The sequence below is a fragment of the Anguilla rostrata genome, chromosome 2 (genome assembly GCF_018555375.3).
Source record: "Anguilla rostrata isolate EN2019 chromosome 2, ASM1855537v3, whole genome shotgun sequence".
Lineage (NCBI taxonomy): Eukaryota > Metazoa > Chordata > Actinopteri > Anguilliformes > Anguillidae > Anguilla > Anguilla rostrata.
In genome coordinates this window covers 70360871-70382156 of record NC_057934.1, presented here as the reverse complement: position 1 = coordinate 70382156, position 21286 = coordinate 70360871, and the positions used below count along the sequence as shown (strand labels likewise).

Here is a 21286-nt window from a genome sequence, read left to right as displayed (position 1 = left end):
CAATACTATAAGACAAACTATCATGAAGTCGAATTGGTTGTAATGGTAGTTTTGCGTATTTGATACAGATTTAGTGGCTCTTAAAAGAGCCTTTGGGAGAATGGTCCTCGTGAAAGCAACACAAATTACATTACATTACATTACAGGCATTTGGCAGACGCTCTTATCCAGAGCGACGTACAACAAAGTGTATAACCATAACCAGGAACAAGAATGACGAAATTACTTTGCCTTCACTGCTTTTTCGGTTTTCTTGGGGAGCAGAACAGCTTGGATGTTGGGCAGTACTCCGCCCTGGGCGATAGTAACGCCTCCAAGCAGTTTGTTCAGCTCTTCGTCATTACGCACTGCCAGCTGCAGATGTCTGGGAATGATGCGAGTTTTCTTGTTGTCGCGGGCCGCATTACCAGCCAGCTCCAAAATCTCAGCAGTCAGATATTCCAGCACGGCAGCTAAGTATACTGGAGCGCCAGCACCAACACGCTCAGCATAGTTTCCTTTACGTAGCAATCGGTGAACGCGACCTACTGGAAACTGCAGTCCCGCCCTCGACGAACGAGTCTTTGCTTTCGCTCTCGCCTTACCGCCAGTCTTGCCCCGTCCACTCATTTTCACTCTAGTTGTATGAGGAAGAAAAAAGAATAACACAGAATAGAGGAGTGTCCCTCTTATAGCAACACTCTATTCACCCATTGGCTGCAGTGTTAGTGGAATTCCGTCCAATAAAATAGGAGGACAATTTTCAAATGGCACTCACAGCATAGAACTGTCTCAGCGGTTCTAAAAATCGTTACCGCTAATCCAAAAAGCAATCACACATATCAACATATAAAACGAACATATAAACCTCGCATTATTTCTATATGTACATCATGGTACTTTTTATGAGCAGTATGTATTTTTACTCTTTTATTCAGAAAGCATCCGTTGAACAGCAGCATTACTTGAAATGATAGTCCGGTTAATAACTATTGTATACCACATAACACGATTTCACTGCCAAGATGTATATGATGGGCCAGAAAATGTTCAGATCTATACTGGATGTGGATTTCACACGTGAATACCAGTTTATTTCCACATTAAAACCCTTAGGCTACATTAGGTTAAATGATCTAATTACGAAAAACAATTAGTAAAAGCCAACGATCACTGGGAAATGGCAGTTGCTTCTATTATGAGATGCAGCGTATTTAAACGGGGTCTTAGCTAAATTTATGCATGTAATATGTACAGTGGTATGTATATATATACACACACATTAGAATATATATTATACAAAGGTTCGGGTGCCTCTCGTCGTATTGCACATAGTGCTGAATCCAAGAGAAAACCGCAGCACAACCTCTGCAGGTCCGAACAACCCGGAAGCACGGCTTTTCAAAGCTCCGTTGGATTCACTCGAGGTTCGGTTACATTGTTACATTGACCTGCATTACGGCGACTGTCAAATGACGGCCGCACTTTCATAACATTTTGGACGAACGCATGTACGCACGCACACAATGGACTAAAGTTCAATTCAATTAAAATGATTTTTGCCTCCCGTGACAGTGTGGGTGGCTCTTAAAAGAGCCTTTGGGTTAAGATCCGTTGCACGTCAGTTTACTTTGAGCTGGTATACTTTGTGACGGCCTTGGTGCCCTCAGACACTGCGTGTTTGGCCAACTCTCCTGGCAACAGAAGGCGCACAGCGGTCTGAATCTCCCTTGAAGTGATGGTAGAACGCTTGTTGTAGTGAGCCAGACGGGAAGATTCACCAGCAATACGCTCAAAAATATCATTAACGAAGGAGTTCATGATACCCATTGCTTTCGAAGAAATGCCAGTATCAGGATGCACTTGCTTCAGGACCTTGTATACGTAGATGGCGTAGCTCTCCTTCCTTGACTTTCTGCGCTTCTTTCCTCCCTTCGCAGCGGTCTTGGTGACAGCTTTCTTAGAGCCCTTCTTGGGCGCGGATTTCGCTGGCTCAGGCATTCTCGCAAATTCAAAAACCAAGTGATATTGGCTAATCCGTTCTCCTTCTATATAAACGGTCCGTATGCAAATGTTCAGACCCGGTTTAAGATGACGTCAGACAATTCTCATTGGAGGCCGCTAGTATGCCAGCGTTTGTTGGCTGATTATTCAAATTCTATTGGCTGAATTTCGCGGGCTTCAAAACCATTGAGCAAATTTTAGACAAAGGATTTTTTTTACGTCTCCCGCATTTTTCTCGTAATCGCACAGAGAAGCAGGAATTCCTTGAGCAAATCCGTGGCAATCGGATAGGCTACATTCTATTATAAATCTATTATATCTCCATTTAAACACATATCATTTGCCTCAAACGTTGTCTGAAGAAATAAAAGATTCTGAGCCCACCCACATTCCCATTAAAACAACATTTTTAATTACATACTTGACATTGTTTCAAAAATGAGATGACTGTTGCATTTGAAGAATAATTTTTTTTCCAACGTGGATATAAGTATCATAGTATCTTCTGTCTCATTGGGTCTACATTGGGTATTTAGAGGTTTTTTCCTACATGTCTGTAGCTTCACAATGGTATCTATGAGGCATAACAAGATACAGGCTGTTCATCATAAACAAGTCCAGTTTATCTTATCCTCTTATTTGGAAGTGAAACAAAAATAAAAACAATTCCTTTTCAGCTTGGGGAATTGAACTACTGTACTTCAATGAGAGTACCGGATATGACATCACAAACAGAATTGGATATTATATATGAGCTTTTTAAAATTTACGAAAAAATATCCGGAGCAGTTTTAAACCATCATAAATCAGAAGCTGTCTGGATTGGTAATTTAAGTAAACAGTTCCCTATACACATAAATGTAAAAGAAGAAATTAAGGTATTGGGTATCTATATTAGTAATACTGATTGTTGTGAATCAAACTGGCAAAAAAAAGAACAGTGTCCAAAAAGAATTAAGAAAAGGAAAGTGAATAAGATGAGGGAAGAAAAGGGATTGTCGTACGCCGAAGCTGCTAAGAGAATGGAGAGAAACGAGGAGATGGTGGCAATGCAAAAAGAATCGGAGCAGGAAAGGAATGGAGTTGATCAGAATATCTGCATGGAAAATAAAAGATCTTCGGCATTCATTGCAATGGTCATAAATTGCGCTGCTGAAATACAGGGGAAGTCGGAAAGAATCAAGATGGTGCTGGACGCTGCCAGGAGATAGTTGAACATTGTACACATATCTGGAGATGATCTAGATGTTACACTGCGGGAAGGATTTGCATCAACTCAGGCAATTGGGTCTGGGTTATAGAATGGGAAATGTCGTGACTGGGATCACTTTGGGTAGACATTTGTTAATAATTAGTAATGTGAAGTTGTTACTCATGCAATGCATACAGTAGGCCGTGGTAATGCAGTAATTTTGGTTTTTAAATCCGCCATAAACACCAAAGAAGAAGAAGGAGAAGATGAACCTTTATTTTGAAATTTTCCTTTCTCGCCCTTACCGGAAGTCGCGTTCTTACAGTTCAGCGTGGCTAGCTCACAGAACCCGTTTAAAAAGAATCAGAGAAAAACCTTTAGGCTGTGAAAAAGCGCCGTTTTTAGCTGAGAGTTTCCTTTCTAGATATACAGTTCTATCACAATTCCGTGGGTTTGCTCCACTCCTCGACCTCGATAGATTCACTCAGCCCTACTGAACTCTATCCTAGGTGTTGTGGTTCACATAGCTTTAACACGCACACGGGATGATTCGCTGCCAAGGATTATGTTTCTCTGCAATTTACATAAAGTTACACAACTGAGTTGAATTAATTGAATCATCGGCGAATAGAGGTAAGTTTTTGTATCGCCTCACAATCTTGATTCTTTAACAGTTATGTTAGTGCAGAGCCTCTCTCTAAAAAAGACAACCAGGAAGAAGATGGGTAGTTGAACGTCTGAAACAGTTTTGGTGGGCCTGCTAGAAAGTTTACTGATCCAAAAATAAACTGAGTTTGTTTCATCATCATTCAGATCTCTTTGGAAATAAAAAAATTAGTATGTTTTTGCACTTTATAATAATTTGAAAATAGTCTAATGACTTACATTTGTCTTTTCCTTTCTTTAGATTTAGATTTATCAATTGGGACATTATGGGGAAGTGTAATGCATGGCTAGGCAAGTCAGACATTAGCTAAATAGTGTAACCAATGTTATATTAGTCTATTAGTGAAGTCCCTTGGTGTCCACCCTGTGTCCTAAGAATACCTCTTCCTTCTCCGGGGGCGACATAGCTCAGGAGGTAAGAGTGGCAGTCAGAAGGTTGCGGGTTCGCTCCCCCATCCTGGGTGTGTTGAAGTGTCCCTGAGCAAGACACCTAACCCCTAATTGCTCCCAACGAGCTGATTGCTACCTTGCATGGCAGCCTTTCACCGTTGGCGAGTGAGTGTGTGTGAATGGGTGAATGAGAGGCATCAATTGTAAAGTGCTTTGGATAAAAGCGCTAGCTATGTAAATGCAGTCCATTTACTATTTACCATTCTTTGAATTGACCTGGTTTGAATTGAATTGGTATGACCCAGAGGAGAGGAAAATGACTCTCCATCTCATAATACAAGAGTGCCCCTCCTGTGGTCAGTCAGGCATCTGCAGGATGGCAGAGTTTAAAGAATGTGTCAGCTGCTGCAGTAGGACTTTGTTGATTCAGTTTAAATCCCTTCCCCTGTTTCCCTCCAGGAGCTGCAGTTCTGCTCACCTTTGAGCAGCAGTATGATGCAGGCAGGAGGCACTGAGACAACACTACCAGAGCTCACTCAGCAGCACAGGATCAGACAGAAAGAAGAGGAACTCGGTGGACTGGAGTTTGTCCACATGGCAGAGTCAGACACAGAGTGTGCTGCACCAGGACTCAACACACTGGAGCCAGAGTGTGTTACAGCACACAGCGGGGTCAGTGATGTACACCACACACACACATCACTGATTAAAACAGAAACTGATCTTGGCTCCTCCCACACGTTGGGTATTATTAAGACAGAGAGCCTAGATGGTACAGAGCTGGGATATGTAACCCATCTGCATCCTGACCAAATCAAAACAGAGACTGATGATGGAGGATACCTTAAGGCAGAACACATCAGTGACCTGCTGGATATAAAATGTGTTGATATGAAATCCGACCAAATGAAGTGTGAAAAGACAATTCATAGAAATAAAGATGAAATTCATACTGGTGAAAAGCCGTACAAGTGTACACAGCGTGAAAAGTGTTCTCATACAAAATCTGATCTAAATAAACACTTGATAATTCATACAGGTGAAAAGCCATACAAGTGTGCACAGTGTGGGAAGTATTTTAATACAAAATCTATTTTAAATGCCCACCTGAGAATTCATAGAGGTGAAAAGCCATACAAGTGTGCCCAGTGTGAGAAGTGTTTTTATACAAAGTTTAATTTAAATAGACATCAGAAAATTCATACGGGTGAAAAACCCTACAAGTTCACAGTTGAAAAGCCATACAAGTGTGCACAGTGTGAGAAGTGTTTTAGTACAAAATCTAATTTAAATGTCCACTTGAAAATGCATAGAGGTGAAAAGCCATTTAAGTGTGCACAGTGTGAGAAGTGTTTTTATACAAAATCTAATTTAAATGTCCACCAGAGAATTCATAGAGGTGAAAAGCCCTACAAATGTGATCATTGTGGGAATGGCTTTTCCCGGGCATCTTCTTTAAATGTCCACCAGAGAATTCATACAGGTGAAAAGCCATTCAAGTGTGCACAGTGTGAGAAGTGTTTTAATACAAAATCTATTTTAAATAATCACCAGAGAATTCATACAGGTGAAAAGCCCTACAAATGTACATGCTGTGAGAAATGTTTTCGTACAAAATCTATTTTTAATACACACCTGAGAAATCATACAGGTTAAAATCCATACTAATGTATTCAGTGAGGAAAGTAATTTTCCCAAAAATGTAATTTACTGTAAGTAGCCCCCTGAATATACATTAAGGTGAAAAGCAATACACCTTCTAACTGTGGGAAGTAGTTTTCCCAAAGAAGTGCATTCAATTCACCTAAAATACAACTTGCCACCAGAGTCTTCACACGGGTGAAAAGCCCTACAAATGATTTAAGTGTGTCAAGGGTTTTTCCTCAAAGGAGTTAAATTATGCAAGTACTCAGTGTGGGAAGTACTTTTTGAGTGCAGGCCATTTACCACCTGATTGCCATCTGAGAATTCATACAAGTGAAAGATCTTTCAAATGTAATCAATGTTTAAATTTAAAAATAAAATCTTATTTTCATCATAAAAAGACAACTATAGATGAAGTGTTTGAGAAGTTTACTCTGTGGGAAGCATTTCATGAAGGCATCCTTATGTGTAATTTGTGTTGGAAGGGTTCCTGACATCCAAATTTAGAACAATCTGAGAATTCAAACAACCATCCCTTATTTTTAAGCCAAACTCATGTTGTGATTTCCAAATTATTTTTTGGTGGGTGTTTTGATTAGAGTTCAAAGAGGGAATAAAAGGTGGCAGGCAAACCATTTTGCGGTGTTTGCAGTAGCACAGTTTAAAGTTATCCTGATATTCCTTGCTAATTGTATTTTGGACAAGCCTCTCAAAAAAACAGGATATTAATTGTGGATCTTTGTTGCACTCTTTGTTTTTCAATGTTCTACATGAACTGTGGATGAAATTATTATACATTGTGAGTGCACATCCCACTTTATGCCTTGAAATTTTCTAAATAAACTCTTTTGCCAACAATTTCCCACTTTGATTTAATTTACTTATCTCTCACCAGAATATGAAAAAGGAAGTAAAGCAATTAAAAAATTAAATACAATTTTAAATAAATTATCCTGTACATTCTGACAATTTGGTTATTTGCAGTAGTGTTGCCATCTTCTACAAGTTGAGTCATAAACTTTGGCCTGTGAAACGATTTGTGACAAATCGTTTTCAGTTTTTTTTTTTTTTGAGTTGCATTCATATTGATGATGTCAACTGTGTAGAATTAAATTGAATTCCAGGCAACTCCACAGTCCAAGACAGAGACACGAAGGGGAACATGACTGAGGGAAATTACCCTAATGCCATAGCCTGCCCACTGTACCCAGGGAGGACAGAAGGGCTTCTCCCACCTTGTGGTGCAAGAGCGCCCCCCTGTGGTGGCCATTCAGGGATTCCAGCTGGGACACACTCACTGATATTATATTCAGCCTAATCCAGCTTATTTTCCTCCTACACTGCCTGCTTTGAGCTGTGCGCTCTTTGCTGTGGGTATAAAAATGCCAATGTTCGCTAGCCCCGCCCAGTGTGCCCACACGCTGTCCCATTGACTGCACTCATGCACCGTGCAACATTGATTAGGGAAAGTAGAGCTCTTGGTATCACCCATGAAGGGAGGAAGGGTTTCCCTACCTCATAACACAAGAGTGCCCCCCGTGGTCAATCGGGTATCTGCAGGACAGCAGAGTGCAAACAATGTGTCAGCTGCTGCAGTTGGACCTGTTTGATTAAGGATAAATCCCTTCCCCTGTTTCCCTGCAGGAGCAGCAGTTCTGCACACCTTTGAGCAGCAGTATGATGCAGGCAGGAGTCTGTCTGAGACAGGACACTGAGACAACACTACCAGAGCTCACTGAGCAGCACAGGATCAGACCGAAAGAAGAGGAACTCAGTGGACTGGAGCCTGTCCACATGGCAGAGTCAGAGAGAGAGTGTGCTGCACCAGGACTCGACACACTGGAGCCAGAGTGTGTTACAGCACACAGCGGGGTCAGTGATGTACACCACACACACACATCACTGATTAAAACAGAAACTGATCTGGGCTCCACCCACACTGGAGATCTTAAGATGGAGAGCCTTGACAGGACAGAGCTGGGATGTGTAGCCCATCTGCATCCTGACCAAATCAAAACAGAGGCTGATGATGGAGGATACCTTAAGACAGAATGCATCAGTAATGTACAGGACATTGATTGTGTGAATATCGACTCTGATCGAATGAAGTATGAATCCAATCAAAGTTTTGTGAGTGATTTCATGAATACTGTGGTGAACAGAGCTGGTGTTTATCACAATGGCCTGACTGAATCATGGCGATGTGCAAATTCAAACTTTAAAAAAGAAGAAATTCCTAATCAGCACTGTGACATAAACAATGAAAATAATCACACCAAAATTGTCCAGAAAAGTACAAACGATTGCAACAAACACATTTATTGTCAGAAAGTGAATGTTGCAATTGATCCCATAAGTAATTCAAGTAAAAACCCCAATCTTCTGAATTTCTGTCAGATCAAGACGACTCGGAGAAAGAAAGGTGTGATTCATACAGAAGAAAAACCGTACAAGTGTAAACAGTGTGAGAAGTGTTTTAGTACAGAGTCTTGCTTATATGTCCACTGGAGAATTCATACTGGTGAAAAGCCCTACAAATGCCCTCAATGTGGAAAGTGTTTTTCAAAAATATCTGATTTAAATAGGCATCATATAATTCATACAGGTGAAAAGCCCAAGTGTACCCAGTGCAAGAAGTGTTTTAGTACAAATTCAGCTTTAAATGTACACCTGAGAATTCATACGGGTGAAAAGCCACACCAATGTTCTCATTGTGGGAAGTGCTTTTGTACAAAATCGGATTTAAATGTACACCTGAGAATTCATACAGGTGAAAAGCCCTACAAATGCACTCAGTGTGGTAAGTGTTTTAGTGCAAATTCTGTTTTAAATCAACACCTGAGAATCCATACAGGTGAAAAACCTTACAAATGCACTCAGTGTGGGAAATGTTTTAGGACAAATTTTGCTTTAAATCGCCACCAGAGAATTCATACAGGTGAAAAGCCCTACAAATGTTCTCATTGTGGGAAGTGCTTTCGTACAAAATCTGATTTAAATGTACACCTGAGAATTCATACAGGCAAAAAGCCCTACCAATGTTCTCAGTGTGGGAAGTGGTTTTGTACAAAATTGGATTTAAATGTACACCTGAGAATTCATACAGGTGAAAAGCCCTACAAATGCACTCAGTGTGGTAAGTGTTTTAGTGCAAATTCTGTTTTAAATCAACACCTGAGAACCCATACAGGTGAAAAACCTTACAAATGCACTCAGTGTGGGAAATGTTTTAGTACAAATTTTGCTTTAAATCGCCACCAGAGAATTCATACAGGTGAAAAGCCCTACAAATGTTCTCAATGTGGGAAGTGGTTTTGTACAAAATCGGATTTAAATGTACACCTGAGAATTCATACGGGTGAAAAGCCCTACCAATGTTCTCAGTGTGGGAAGTGGTTTTGTACAAAATCGGATTTAAACGTACACCTGAGAATTCATACAGGTGAAAAGCCCTACAAATGCACTCAGTGCGGTAAGTGTTTTAGTGCAAATTCTGTTTTAAATCAACACCTGAGAATCCATACAGGTGAAAAACCTTACAAATGCACTCAGTGTGGGAAATGTTTTAGTACAAATTTTGCTTTAAATCGCCACCAGAGAATTCATACAGGTGAAAAGCCCTACAAATGTTCTCATTGTGGGAAGTGCTTTCGTACAAAATCTGATTTAAATGTACACCTGAGAATTCATACAGGCAAAAAGCCCTACCAATGTTCTCAGTGTGGGAAGTGGTTTCGTACGAAATCTGATTTAAACATACACGTGAGAATTCACACAGGTGAAAAGCCCTACTCATGTTCTCAATGTGGGAAGTGTTTTCTAAAACTATCACATTTAAATAGTCACCGGAGAGTTCATACAGGTGAAAAGCCCTACAAATGCACTCAGTGTGGTAAGTGGTTTTGTACAAAATCGGATTTAAATGTACACCTGAGAATTCATACAGGTGAAAAGCCCTACAAATGCAATCAGTGTGGTAAGTGTTTTAGTGCAAATTCTGTTTTAAATCACCACCTGAGAATCCATACAGGTGAAAAACCTTACAAATGCACTCAGTGTGGGAAATGTTTTAGTACAAATTTTGCTTTAAATCGCCACCAGAGAATTCATACAGGTGAAAAGCCCTACAAATGTTCTCATTGTGGGAAGTGCTTTCGTACAAAATCTGATTTAAATGTACACCTGAGAATTCATACAGGCAAAAAGCCCTACCAATGTTCTCAGTGTGGGAAGTGGTTTCGTACGAAATCTGATATAAACATACACGTGAGAATTCACACAGGTGAAAAGCCCTACTCATGTTCTCAATGTGGGAAGTGTTTTCTAAAACTATCACATTTAAATAGTCACCGGAGAGTTCATATTGGGTAAAAGGTGTACAGGTGTGCTCAACATTCTTTCAGTTTATGTGGGAAGTGCCTTGGATGTCCATAAAATAAAATAAAAATACCCTGGTAATTCATTTTTTTAAATCCCGTCATATTTTTAAAGGAAGTCCTTTTTTGGTGGATGTTTATTTTGTGTTGAAGGAGTGAATAAAGGGCAGTAAACCAGCCATTTTGCAATGTTTGTCATAGCACTGTTTATAGTTCACTGAATATTCCTTGCTGATTGTATTTTAGACAGACATCTGAAAAAAACAGCAACAATGACTGTGACAAACAGAGATGCCTTTTTCATTTTATAATAAGTGTTTGTGAGCATTTTATTAATTATATCGATATTTTGTGATGAAATTTAAAGTGCAATTTGAAAGAAATGATGTGAAAACTGGATAAACTGTAGAAGGAAACTTGGGAATGTGTATTGCAAATTTCCTTTGCCCTTTAACTGTGTCGTTTCATTCCTGTTACTAAAATTTGGACCTGAATTCAATCATACCTTCTTTCCCCAAAATATAAAACAAAAAAAATTAACTCACAACCAGTACCAACAATGACCTTATAAACTAGTAAGTGTGTAATCCAGTAATCCTGTACTCCTGTGCGGGGGCCTGTAGACCCATCTGTGTAAATGGGAAGGAAGGCGTAACGCTCTGTCCTAATGTGTCCGTCTACTTGTTTGACAAGGCCCCACTTCACCTCACCTGCGTGTACCTGATCCAGGACCCTCAGGTTTACTTCTGGTTTGAACAATGGAGGGATTGCCAGCAGCAAAACTGTAGGGTAGTATACCCTTTCTGTTAGCTCCATTTCATTAACCTGGAGACCACTCACCAACTCAAACTTTGAATCTTATCCTTATCCTTAACCTTCACATCAGGGAGTGAAGTGGTTACCGACATTAGAACTGATGTGTGGGAAGTGGTACGGCCGTTGCACACCCCCCGCTTCAGGAATCTCGCTGGGACAGCGGGAACGGTAATCGGCAGTGGCATTGTCCCGGCCCGGGATGTGATGACCAGTGAACCGGAATGGCCGCATGGACCGGTACCACTGGGTTATCCTGTCATTTGTGTCCTTCATCCTTTCTATCAATTTCAGAGCCGTGTGATCCGTTTCCAAAGTACCACTGTCCACCGACCAAGGAGGTAGTATTTCAGTGAATCCAAGGCCCACTTCACCGCCAGGCATTCCTTCTCCACAGTCGAGTAGCGGGTCTCCCTGGGAAACAGCTTCCGACTGATGTATGCCACCGGATGTTGGTCTGGAGGCCCCTGTAGGAGAACAGCTCCTAGGCCTCGATCAGAGGCATCGGCCTGCAGGGTGAAATGTCCATCAAACTCAGGGCAATACAAAACTGGGTCCTTGCTCAGAGATTGCCGGAGGTCCTGGAAAGCTTCCTCTGCTTCGCTAGTCCCCTGGATCTGGTTGGGCCTCGACGGCCTGGTCAGATCGGTAAGGACAGCAGCTCGGGTAGAGTAGTTAGGTATAAATCTGTGGTACCAACCTGACATCCCAAGGAAAGACTTCAGCTGTGTCTTTGTTGTTAGCACAGGGCAGGACTCAATGGCTTGGACCTTTTGGACCTGAGGTCTGATGACTCCATTGCTGATGATGTAACCCAGGTACTCAGTCTCAGACTTGGCAAAGGCACACTTATATAGGTTGACAGTCAGGCCAGCTACCCAAAGACGCTCAAAGACCACCATCAAATGATCCAAGTGATCCTCCCAGGTGGTGCTGTGGACAACAATATCATCCAAACGGGCAGAGGCAAAGTCAGACAGACTATACAGTACTCGATCCATTAGCCTCTGAAATGTTGCTGGAGCCCCGTGTAATCCAAAGGCCATAACAGTGAACTGGTACAGGCCCCATGGAGTCCGGAAAGCTGTAAGCTCCTGTGAATGCTGTCTCAAGGGGACTTGCCAGTAACCTTTACACAGGTCGATCGTGGTTAGAAATTTGGCCTTTCCCAAGCCCCCAATGTGCACATCAGGTGCATGGCTCACTCCCTGCACTTGGTACCTCCAAATGTTCTGAATCAGTGCCAAGGTGCGAGCCATGCCATCTCCACCGGCAGGAAAATCACAGCATTTGTGCATCGCTCAAACAAGGCCACTGTGAAACTCCAGGAGGAGATTAGCCTCCCTGTGAACGCCCTGGTGCATGACGTGTCCACCAGGTGGAATTCTACATTTCACATGCTCCAGCGGCTGCTGGAGCAGAGAAGGGCAATCATTGCCATGGGGACACAGATGGATTTAGGGGGCTCATTCTCACACCACCAATGGCACAAATTGGAGGCCACAGTCAAGATATTGCGACCTTTTGAGGAAGCAACCCGCAATGTCTATGAGGATGTTACATCTCTGTCCTCAGTTATCTCGTGTGTGCGGGCTCTCAAAGCTTCCTCGGGAAACTTGATGGCAAATGAAGCAGTGCAAGCTCTGCCAGAGGCTCGCAGACTTGCCACACCCTTGGAGGCACTGTTGCTTGAACGCTTCCAGCCAATCTTTGATGACCCCACTGGGCCCTACTTTAAGGCCACCCTCTTGGATCCCAGATTCAAGATCATGCCCAAGTCACTTCTCAGTGAGTCAGACTTTTAAAGGCTTTGTTTCTGAGGTGGATCACAAGGTGACTCAGCTGACTGGAGAACCTGCCGCTGCTGCTGCTGCTGTTGATCTGTCCCCAGGTACAGAGCAATGGCACTCACAGCAACAGGCCAATAGTCAGATTGTAACTGTTTTATATATCCTCTCAAACACATACATTATGTTTTTATGCGAACATTCACTTTCATGTCTTGACATCCGAGGCGACAGAATGCATTCACATTTCCAATATAACTGGCAACAACAGCAGAAAACATGCACACGTTGTAAAAAATTTGCTGTTTGATTACTTTCTCATCGTCAATTCCATATAGGCTAATCGCAAAATGACAAGAATAGAACGAAAACTCGGACTTGTGTGAAAATTTAAATTAGCAGTGGTACAGCCACCGTTTGCTTTCCTTCGAAGTTACTGCTAGCCGAGCAGCGAAGTGTGCCCTCCAGCTGCGAACCATGCACCATAAATTAGTCCATAGTCTTCCTGGTCTTTTTGTGGAATTGAAGAATGGCAGAGTAAAATTATGGCAGTCTGAAAAACCTAAAGGGACGATTACTAGAATTAACCTGTTATTTTACCCTGACAAAAAGTGCGGAAGGTGATTCCCAATTTGCTTTTACTGTAGGCTATCACCAATGTGAATTACGCAGAACTACCGAATACCTCACATAACTGTATCAAAAGTTTTGAGTCAATTACAACAGGCTAACAAAGAAAATCCGGAAGAAAATATTCAGCAACCGAATTAATCAGTTTGAATGTTTTGGTACGTAATATGCTGTCCCAGCATGAATACTTAGCATTTTATAAAACGAATACTAAAGCAAGAAAAGAACAGAGGAGCACACGTTATAATTCCAAGACGTTGGCAGGCTATAACCAAAACTAGGCTACTGCGCTGCATAACATACAAGTTTGATTTCAAGTTATTATGAAAATAAATCGGTTTGCGGCTGCAGATTTTTAAAAATGGCGGTTGAAATGAAACACTGCAAGTAGTCGACCAATCAGAAATCTTCAGTGCTTGCGCCCCACCCCAAAGGTTCCTGTACTTTTGGAAAGTAATAGCCTACCCCCTGAGCAGGAACCTTTTTGGGGGTAAAATAAAGCTAAACTAAAATTTAGACCCTAGTTCCTGCGGTGGAAACGCAGTTCCTCAAAAGGTTCCTAGTTCCGGGGTAGTTCCGGGGTAAAGAAACGCGGCTAAAGAGACTAGTTAGCACAGCAGGAGATGCTGTGTCTCCGCATTGCTCCAGACTGCTCCCAGCTCATATGCAGCAGCTGGTTTTCACCAAATACAACTTGGGGAAGTTTGAGTAATTAGATCAAGATGTGTACTATTTGTACCCATACATTGCTCTTTCAGTTTGTCATTTATTTAATTTGTCGAAGGAAGGTTATAGTTCAAGGAAAAGTCTGAAGGGTCTGTGAAAGAAAGAAAACAATAGAACAGGCAAAAAAAAGTTAATGTACTGTACTGTAACTAGTTTTCATTTCCAATGTGAAACAATGCTTTGATTTGTAAAGCTGTTTTTCTTTTTGTTTTGTTTTCCAGTCCAAACTACCTAAACTACTATAAAGATTCATTTTCCTAGTTCAAACTGACTGTTCAGTGGCCCCCAGCTACTAGTTAAAGGGGGGGGGGGGGGGGGGGGGTGTTCAGATGGTTAGTCTATCCAAACTTAGTTCAGTAGGAATTAGGAAAAGAAAATATAAGAAAGAAAAAAAAGTTTATATACTGTAACTGGTTATAATTTCCAATTTCCTATTCATTGACCCATGTTAGGGAGGTATAGCCCCCCCCCCCCCCCAGCAAGGTATTGACCGAGGTGTGTCTGACGAAGGCTTCTTATAAATCCTGCGTCCTCCAATTTTGTCGAAACTTTCTGAATAGTTCGCCATTTTTTTGTCTTCCATCCATGTATTTCAGGATGTGCGATAGCATGAAGTTGGTCTCCTCGTCTGTCCAGAGCTGTGTTTTTTTCCATGATACTAGGGAGGGCACAACGGAGCTTTATATCGTCAGCAGTGTATGCGCGTGAGCTTGACAATGCATTTCTCACAGAAAAGGTCGTTTTCACCTTTTTTTTTTAGTTCATTACAGTGGTGATAGGAGTGACAATAATCAAGTGGTACTGTGCTGTTAGCCTTTATAGATCGCCGTACAACAGGGGTGGCCAACCCAGGTCCTGGAGAGCCACAGGGTCTGCTGGTTTTAGTTTTTACTCTGCACTTAATTGATCAATTATAGCAGTTGATTACACAATTAACTCACCTCACATGGTTTCTTCAGTCTAAGTGGTTGCTGTATTTAAGGTGAAAACAAAAACCAGCAGACCCTGTGGCTCCCCAGGACCAGGGTTGGCCACCCCTGCCGTACAAGGTTAATGTGAAGTAGCTAGCACAATCGGACACCAGTGAGTTGCTATGTAAATTACGGAACATGCGCAGAACGGCTAGGGCAATTTTTGGCCTACGGAAGCGTATGTAGTATATCGATCTCCAACCGCATTATCTTGGTATGTTAGTCCGACTCTGAAAAAATCGACTTTGTACGATTTCAGTCGGACTACAGTGTTTACATGATTTTTAAAAGTCCAGTTTTAGCCAGACTAAAACAATAAATCGACTTTTTCAAACATAATGTAAACCCACTGACTGATTCCCATCTAATGTCTGTTTGATCTAAACAGCTATAACAGTCAAAGTCACATGTCAGCACGTTGCCTAATGTTAAATTTGAGTTAAATGTACAAAGATCCAGTCTGAGTTTAACTGACAACAGGCTAACAACCCCGCACAGTTCAACCTCACAGCGAGGGTGCCTGCACTTTTGCCTGGCTAGCAATCCCAGCAGGCTAGTATGCAACATCAGAACTACGCAATCTGTTGGTCACTAAGTTCACGATTACATACATTTGGATTCCTTGACATACACTCACGATACAGTAGCCGAAAAATACTTCCAGTAAAAAAAATAAAATAAAAAATTCTCTTGCATATCGCCAAAACAAACTTTTGGCAATATCTCCCAAAATATTTATTGAACTCTACCGTCATTAGTTTGAGACAAAAATATGGTAATTATGCGCTTTTAACCTGAAATACGTCGTTAATCAAACTCGAGGGTGTCTGCACTTTTGCCTGGCTAGCAATCCCAGCAAGCTAGTACGCAACATCAGAACTACGCAATCTGTTGGTCACTAAATTCACGATTACATACATTTGTGTGCTTTTAACCTGAAATATGTCACTCAAACTCGATGCCTATCTACCCAAAAAGTCTGTGTTACATTTTTACCCCACGTTAGGTTAAGCCCCTCTCTTCCCTGCTACAAGGAAACGAACATACTACGCTTTATTGTGACTGGGATCACTTTGGGTAGACATTGTTAATAATTAGTAATGTGAAGTTGTTACTCATGCAGTGCATACAGTAGGCGATGGTAATGCACTAATTTTGGTTCTCAGACCGCCTTAAAAACCAAAGAAGAAGAACCTTCATTTTGAAATTTTCTTTTCTCGCCCTTACCGGAAGTCGCGTTCTTATTGTGGCTGGCTAGCCGTACAGCTCAGCGTGGCTAGCTCACAGAACCCGTTTAAAAAGAATCAGAGAAAAACCTTTAGGCTGTGGAAAAAGCTCCGTTTTTAGTTGAGAGTTTCCTTTGTAGATATACAGTTCTATCGCAATTCCGTGGGTTTGCTCCACTCCTCGACCTCGATAGATTCACTCAGTCCTACTGAACTGTATCCTAGGTGTTGTGGTTCACATAGCTTTAACACGCACAGGGGCTGATTCGCTGCCCAGGATTATATTTCTGTGCGATTTACATAAAGTTACACAACTGAGTTGAATTAATTGAGTCATCGGCGAATAGAGGTAAGTTTTTGTATCGCCTCACAATCTTGATTCTTTAACAGTTATGTTAGTGCAGAGCCTCTCTCTAAAAAGACAACCAGGAATAAGATCGGTAGTTGAACGTCTGAAACAGTTTTGGTGGGCCTGTTAGAGAGTTTGTTATTGAGCCAAAAATAAACGGAGTTTGTTTCATGATCATTCAGATCTCTTTGGATTAAGAAAAAAAAAAAAAGTGTCTTCCTTTAGTTTTCCAATAGATTCCTTAATGGAGGCTTACACCCCAGCACTGTATAAAAAAATTGTATATTCGATTTTGAAAATATAGTGTTCTGAAGACATAAGTGTGGCTCTCTTTTCCTTTCTTTAGATTTAGATTTATCAAATGTGACATTATGGGGAATTTTCATGCATGGCTAGGCAAGTCAATTATTAGCTAAATAGTGTAACCAATATTATATTAGTCTATTAGTGGTGTCCACCCTGTGTCCTAAGAATATCACTTCCTTCTCCATGTGTCTTTGAATTGACATGACTTGGTATGACCCAGAGGAGAGGAAAATTACCCTCCATCTCATAATACAAGAGCACCCCTTGTGGTCAGTCAGGCACCTGCAGGATGGCAGAGTTTAAAGAATGTAACAGCTGCTGCAGTAGGACTTACATTACATTACATTTATTTAGCAGACACTTTTATCCAAAGCGACGTACAAAAGTGCATTTCATGGTCATGGACAACTGCAGAACATAGGTTCCATAAGGCGCGATACTCATTTTGCACAGCTATTTCTAGCCAAGAACACAGTTCAGTTCACACAGTGAACACTATTCTGACCTAACTTACGCATAGCCAAACTAGGGAGAAGAACAAGCTACAATATTAGGACAAATGCAAATGACAAAAAGTGCTGGAATGGGGGTACATGTAACATGAGTGTCATGAAAGGGGGGATTTAAAGTGAAATGATATAGGCTACAGAGTGGTGGCAGTTAGTCCAGGTTAGACTTGGTTGATTCAGTTCAAATTCCTTCCCTTGTTTCCCTCCAGGAGCTGTACTTCTGCACACTTTTGAGCAGCAGTTTGATGCAGGCAGGAGTCTGTCTGAGACAGGACACTGAGACAACACTACCAGAGCTCACTGAGCAGCACAGGATCAGACAGAAAGAAGAGGAACTCAGTGGACTGGAGCCTGTCCACATGGCAGAGTCAGAGACAGTGTGTGCTGCACCAGGACTCAACACACTGGAGCCAGAGTGTGTTACAGCACACAGCGGGGTCAGTCGTGTATTCCTTACACAGACATCACTGATTAAAACAGAAACTGATGTGGGCTCCACCCACACTGGGGATTTTATTAAGACTGAGAACCTAGATGGTACAGAGCTGGGATATGTAACCCATCTGGATCCTGACCAAATCAAAACAGAGGCTGATGATGGAGGATTTCATAACCCAGAACACATCAGTGACTTGCAGGATTTTAAGAGTGTTAATATTAAAATTGAATCCAGTGAATGTTTAATGAGTGATCTCATGAATACTGGTGTTGATCACAAAGATCAGACTGGACCGTGGCAATATGCAGGAGAGCCAAACCCAAACGGTAAAAAAGAAGAAGCTCATGATCTGCTGACTCAATGTGAGGACTTAAACCATGACTGTGACTTAAACAATGAAAATAATCTAAGCAGAATCATCCAGATAAGTGCAAACAGTAGCAGAAAGACAAAGTCTAATTTCACTAAACATCAGAAAATTCATACTGGTGAAAAACCCTACAAGTTCACAGTTGAAAAGCGATACAAGTGTGCACAGTGTGAGAAGTGTTTTAGTACAACATCTAATTTAAATGTCCACTTGAAAATGCATAGAGGTGAAAAGCCATTTAAGTGTGCACAGTGTGGGAAGTGTTTTTATACAACATCTAATTTAAATGTCCACCTGAGAATTCATATGGGTGAAAAGCCCTACAAATGTGGTCATTGTGGGAGTCGCTTTTCCCGAGCGGCGTCTTTAAATGTCCACCAGAGAATTCATACAGGTGAAAAACCCTACAAATGTGATTACTGTGGGAGTCGCTTTTCCCAGGTATGTAATTTGAATAAGCACCAAAGAATTCATACAGGTGAAAAACCCTTCAAATGTAGTCATTGTGGGGATGGCTTTTCCCAGGCATTTCAACTAAGTAAGCACCAGATAATTCATACAGGTGAAAAACCCTTCAAATGTGATTATTGTGGGAATGGCTTTTCCCAGGCTTCTCATTTAAATACCCACCTGAGAGTTCATACAGGTGAAAAGCCCTTCAAATGTACTCATTGTGAGAAGTGGTTTGCCCAGAAATATCATTTAAGTCGCCACATGAAAATTCATACAGGTGAAAAGCCCTTCAAATGTACTCATTGTGAGAAGTGCTTTTCACAGATAGCTCATTTAAATGCCCACCTATATTTACATTCAGGGGAAAAGCCCTACAAGTGTGCTCATTGTGGGAAGGGTTTTCCTAGGAAATCTGATTTAAATAAACACCTCATAATTCATACAGGTGCAAAGCCTTACACATGTTCTCAGTGTCAGAAGTGTTTTAATACAAAAGGTATTTTAAATAGTCACCAGAGAACTCATACAGGTGAAAAGCCATTCAAGTGTGCACAGTGTGAGAAGTGTTTTAATACAAAAGCTATTTTAAATAATCACCAGACAATTCATACAGGTGAGAAGCCCTACAAATGTACTCATTGTGGGAAAGGCTTTGCCCGGATATATCATTTAAATAGCCACCAGAAAATTCATACAGCTGAAAAGACTTACAGGTGTACACACTGTGAGAAATGTTTTCATAAAAAATCTGTTTTTATTACACACCGGAGAAGTCATTGTGGAAGTTTCTAAATTTGGTCTTATTAAAGATTGTACTGATCAAGAATATAGTTAAATGTATGTGATTATGTGAAGATCAATGAAGAACAGCAGGTGTTCTGTGTTATATCTAAGAATTTGTAACTAAGGACGGTGGCCTCTTTATACACTGATGCATACGACCTAGAGAATCTTTGAACCCCAGTTGCAGGAGGAAAATTGTAAACATTTACTTAGTGTAATTTTGTAAGTAACTTATGTTAGGAAACAGTCTTGTGCAGAAGACCTTTGAGTTGCAAGAGAAGAGAAAGGACACTGACCTAGAAAGAATTGATTTGCTATGTCTAGTCATTGTATAGATTATATTATATTACAATAAATGAATGAAAAGCAAAGTAATAACAGCAACGGTAATGATATAAATATAGTCTGTGAGACAATGATGGTGTGTATATGAGTTAAATATTTCATTTGGATTACAGCCTGTATTGAATGCATTTAAAGTGCATGTACTTTGGAACTGGAAGATTAAACAATTGTTAATCATGAGAACAAATACTTGTGATTCAAATCATGCATATACACACCTCTGCAAGTGTGTGTAGTGAAATATCTGTCATTGATTAAAATTGAAGATTATATAATAGTTATTGTTAAGCTAGCTGGTGAAACATAAGTGTGAGCTAGGCTGGGATTGGTTGTTTTAGAGGGAAGATACATCATGGTAGAAGGCGATCTGGTTTTATAAAAAGGATGTAAAACATAATTCGGAGCTCTCTGTGTGTCTTTATGGTACTGGAGACCTCCTGTCGGCCTACATACATGAAAAGGATTATTGATTGAAAGAGAATAAAAAGATTATTAGAAGAAATCATAATTTCTAGTCTTTATTCTTACATCGCCGACTCACCCACTGAACCCAAGAAGAGGTTCTCCTCCACATCGTACAGGTAAAAATCCATACTAATGTATTCAGTGAGGAAAGTAATTTTCCCAAAAATAATTTACTGTAAGTAGCCCCCTGAATATACATTAAGGTGAAAAGCAATACACCTTCTAACTGTGGGAAGTAGTTTTCCCAAAGAAGTGCATTAAATTCACGTAAAATACACACGGTCAGTACGGGATGCATTTTTATGGAAAAGATAATTCAACCAGAGTCTTCACACAGATGAAAGGCCCTGCAAATGATTTTTGTATCATTTGATTTTTGAGGTGTGCCAAGGATTAAATGCCCACAATGCAAGTACTCCGTGTGGGAAGTGCTTTTTTAGTTCAGGCCATTTACCACCTGATTACCGTCTGAGAATTCATACAAGTGAAAGATCTTTCAAATGTAATCAATGTTTAAATTAAAAAAAAAAAAAAATCTTATTTTCTTCATAAAAAGACAACTCCTATAAATGAAGAGTTTGAGAAGTTTGCTCTGTGGGGAGCATTTCATGAAGGCATCCTTGCGTGTAATTTGTGTTGGAAGTGTTCCTGACATCTAAATTTAGAACGATCTGAGAATTCAAACAACCATCCCTTATTTTTAGGCCAAACTCATGTTGTGATTTCCAAATTCTTATTTGGTGGGTGTTTTGATTAGAGTTCAAAGAGAGAATAAAAGGTGAAAGGCCAACCATTTTGCAGTGTTTGCAGTAGCACAGTTTAAAGTTCTCATGATATTCCTTGCTAATTGTATTTTGGACAAG

The 21286-nt window shown here is 40.7% G+C and overlaps 3 protein-coding genes across 6 annotated transcripts; 1 reads left to right on the top strand and 2 right to left on the bottom strand.

Moving 5' to 3' along the window:
* Nucleotides 1-217: 217 nt before the first annotated feature.
* Nucleotides 218-640, bottom strand: LOC135249340 (histone H2A). Its single transcript, XM_064324880.1, has one exon. The coding sequence runs from the start codon at nt 607-609 to the stop codon at nt 223-225; it is 387 nt and encodes a 128-aa protein (XP_064180950.1). The 5' UTR covers nt 610-640; the 3' UTR covers nt 218-222.
* A 918-nt stretch (nt 641-1558) lies between these two features.
* LOC135249342 (histone H2B-like) lies at nt 1559-2020 on the bottom strand. The gene has a single exon (XM_064324882.1). It carries the CDS (start codon nt 1978-1980, stop codon nt 1606-1608), a length of 375 nt encoding a protein of 124 aa, XP_064180952.1. The 5' UTR covers nt 1981-2020; the 3' UTR covers nt 1559-1605.
* Nucleotides 2021-2992: 972 nt separating this feature from the next.
* On the top strand, nt 2993-21286 carry LOC135249294 (zinc finger protein 271-like). 4 transcript variants are annotated; one of them, XM_064324801.1, is made up of 3 exons: nt 4041-4396; nt 4691-5186; nt 5271-6735. In XM_064324801.1, the coding sequence occupies exons 1-3, from the start codon at nt 4373-4375 to the stop codon at nt 5885-5887; spliced, it is 1137 nt and encodes a 378-aa protein (XP_064180871.1). In that variant the 5' UTR covers nt 4041-4372; the 3' UTR covers nt 5888-6735. The 4 variants fall into 4 exon arrangements, with proteins under 4 accessions (XP_064180870.1, XP_064180871.1, XP_064180868.1 ...); XM_064324798.1 differs by lacking the exon at nt 5271-6735 and adding an exon at nt 7520-10667 and having other exon boundaries at nt 4045-4396; nt 4691-4903; XM_064324800.1 differs by lacking the exons at nt 4041-4396; nt 4691-5186; nt 5271-6735 and adding exons at nt 2993-3808; nt 17778-21286.

Bases quoted from the DNA above. Each gene is read 5' to 3' on its own strand.
- LOC135249340 (XM_064324880.1), bottom strand. From the start codon at position 609: ATGAGTGGACGGGGCAAGACTGGCGGTAAGGCGAGAGCGAAAGCAAAG.
- LOC135249342 (XM_064324882.1), bottom strand. From the start codon at position 1,980: ATGCCTGAGCCAGCGAAATCCGCGCCCAAGAAGGGCTCTAAGAAAGCT.
- LOC135249294 (XM_064324798.1), top strand. From the start codon at position 4,373: ATGGCAGCCTTTCACCGTTGGCGA. The intron at 4,397-4,690 runs GTGAGTGTGTGT...GTTTCCCTCCAG, and splicing joins CAGCCTTTCACCGTTGGCGA to GAGCTGCAGTTCTGCTCACC. The intron at 4,904-7,519 runs GTCAGTGATGTA...GTTTCCCTGCAG, and splicing joins GTGTTACAGCACACAGCGGG to GAGCAGCAGTTCTGCACACC.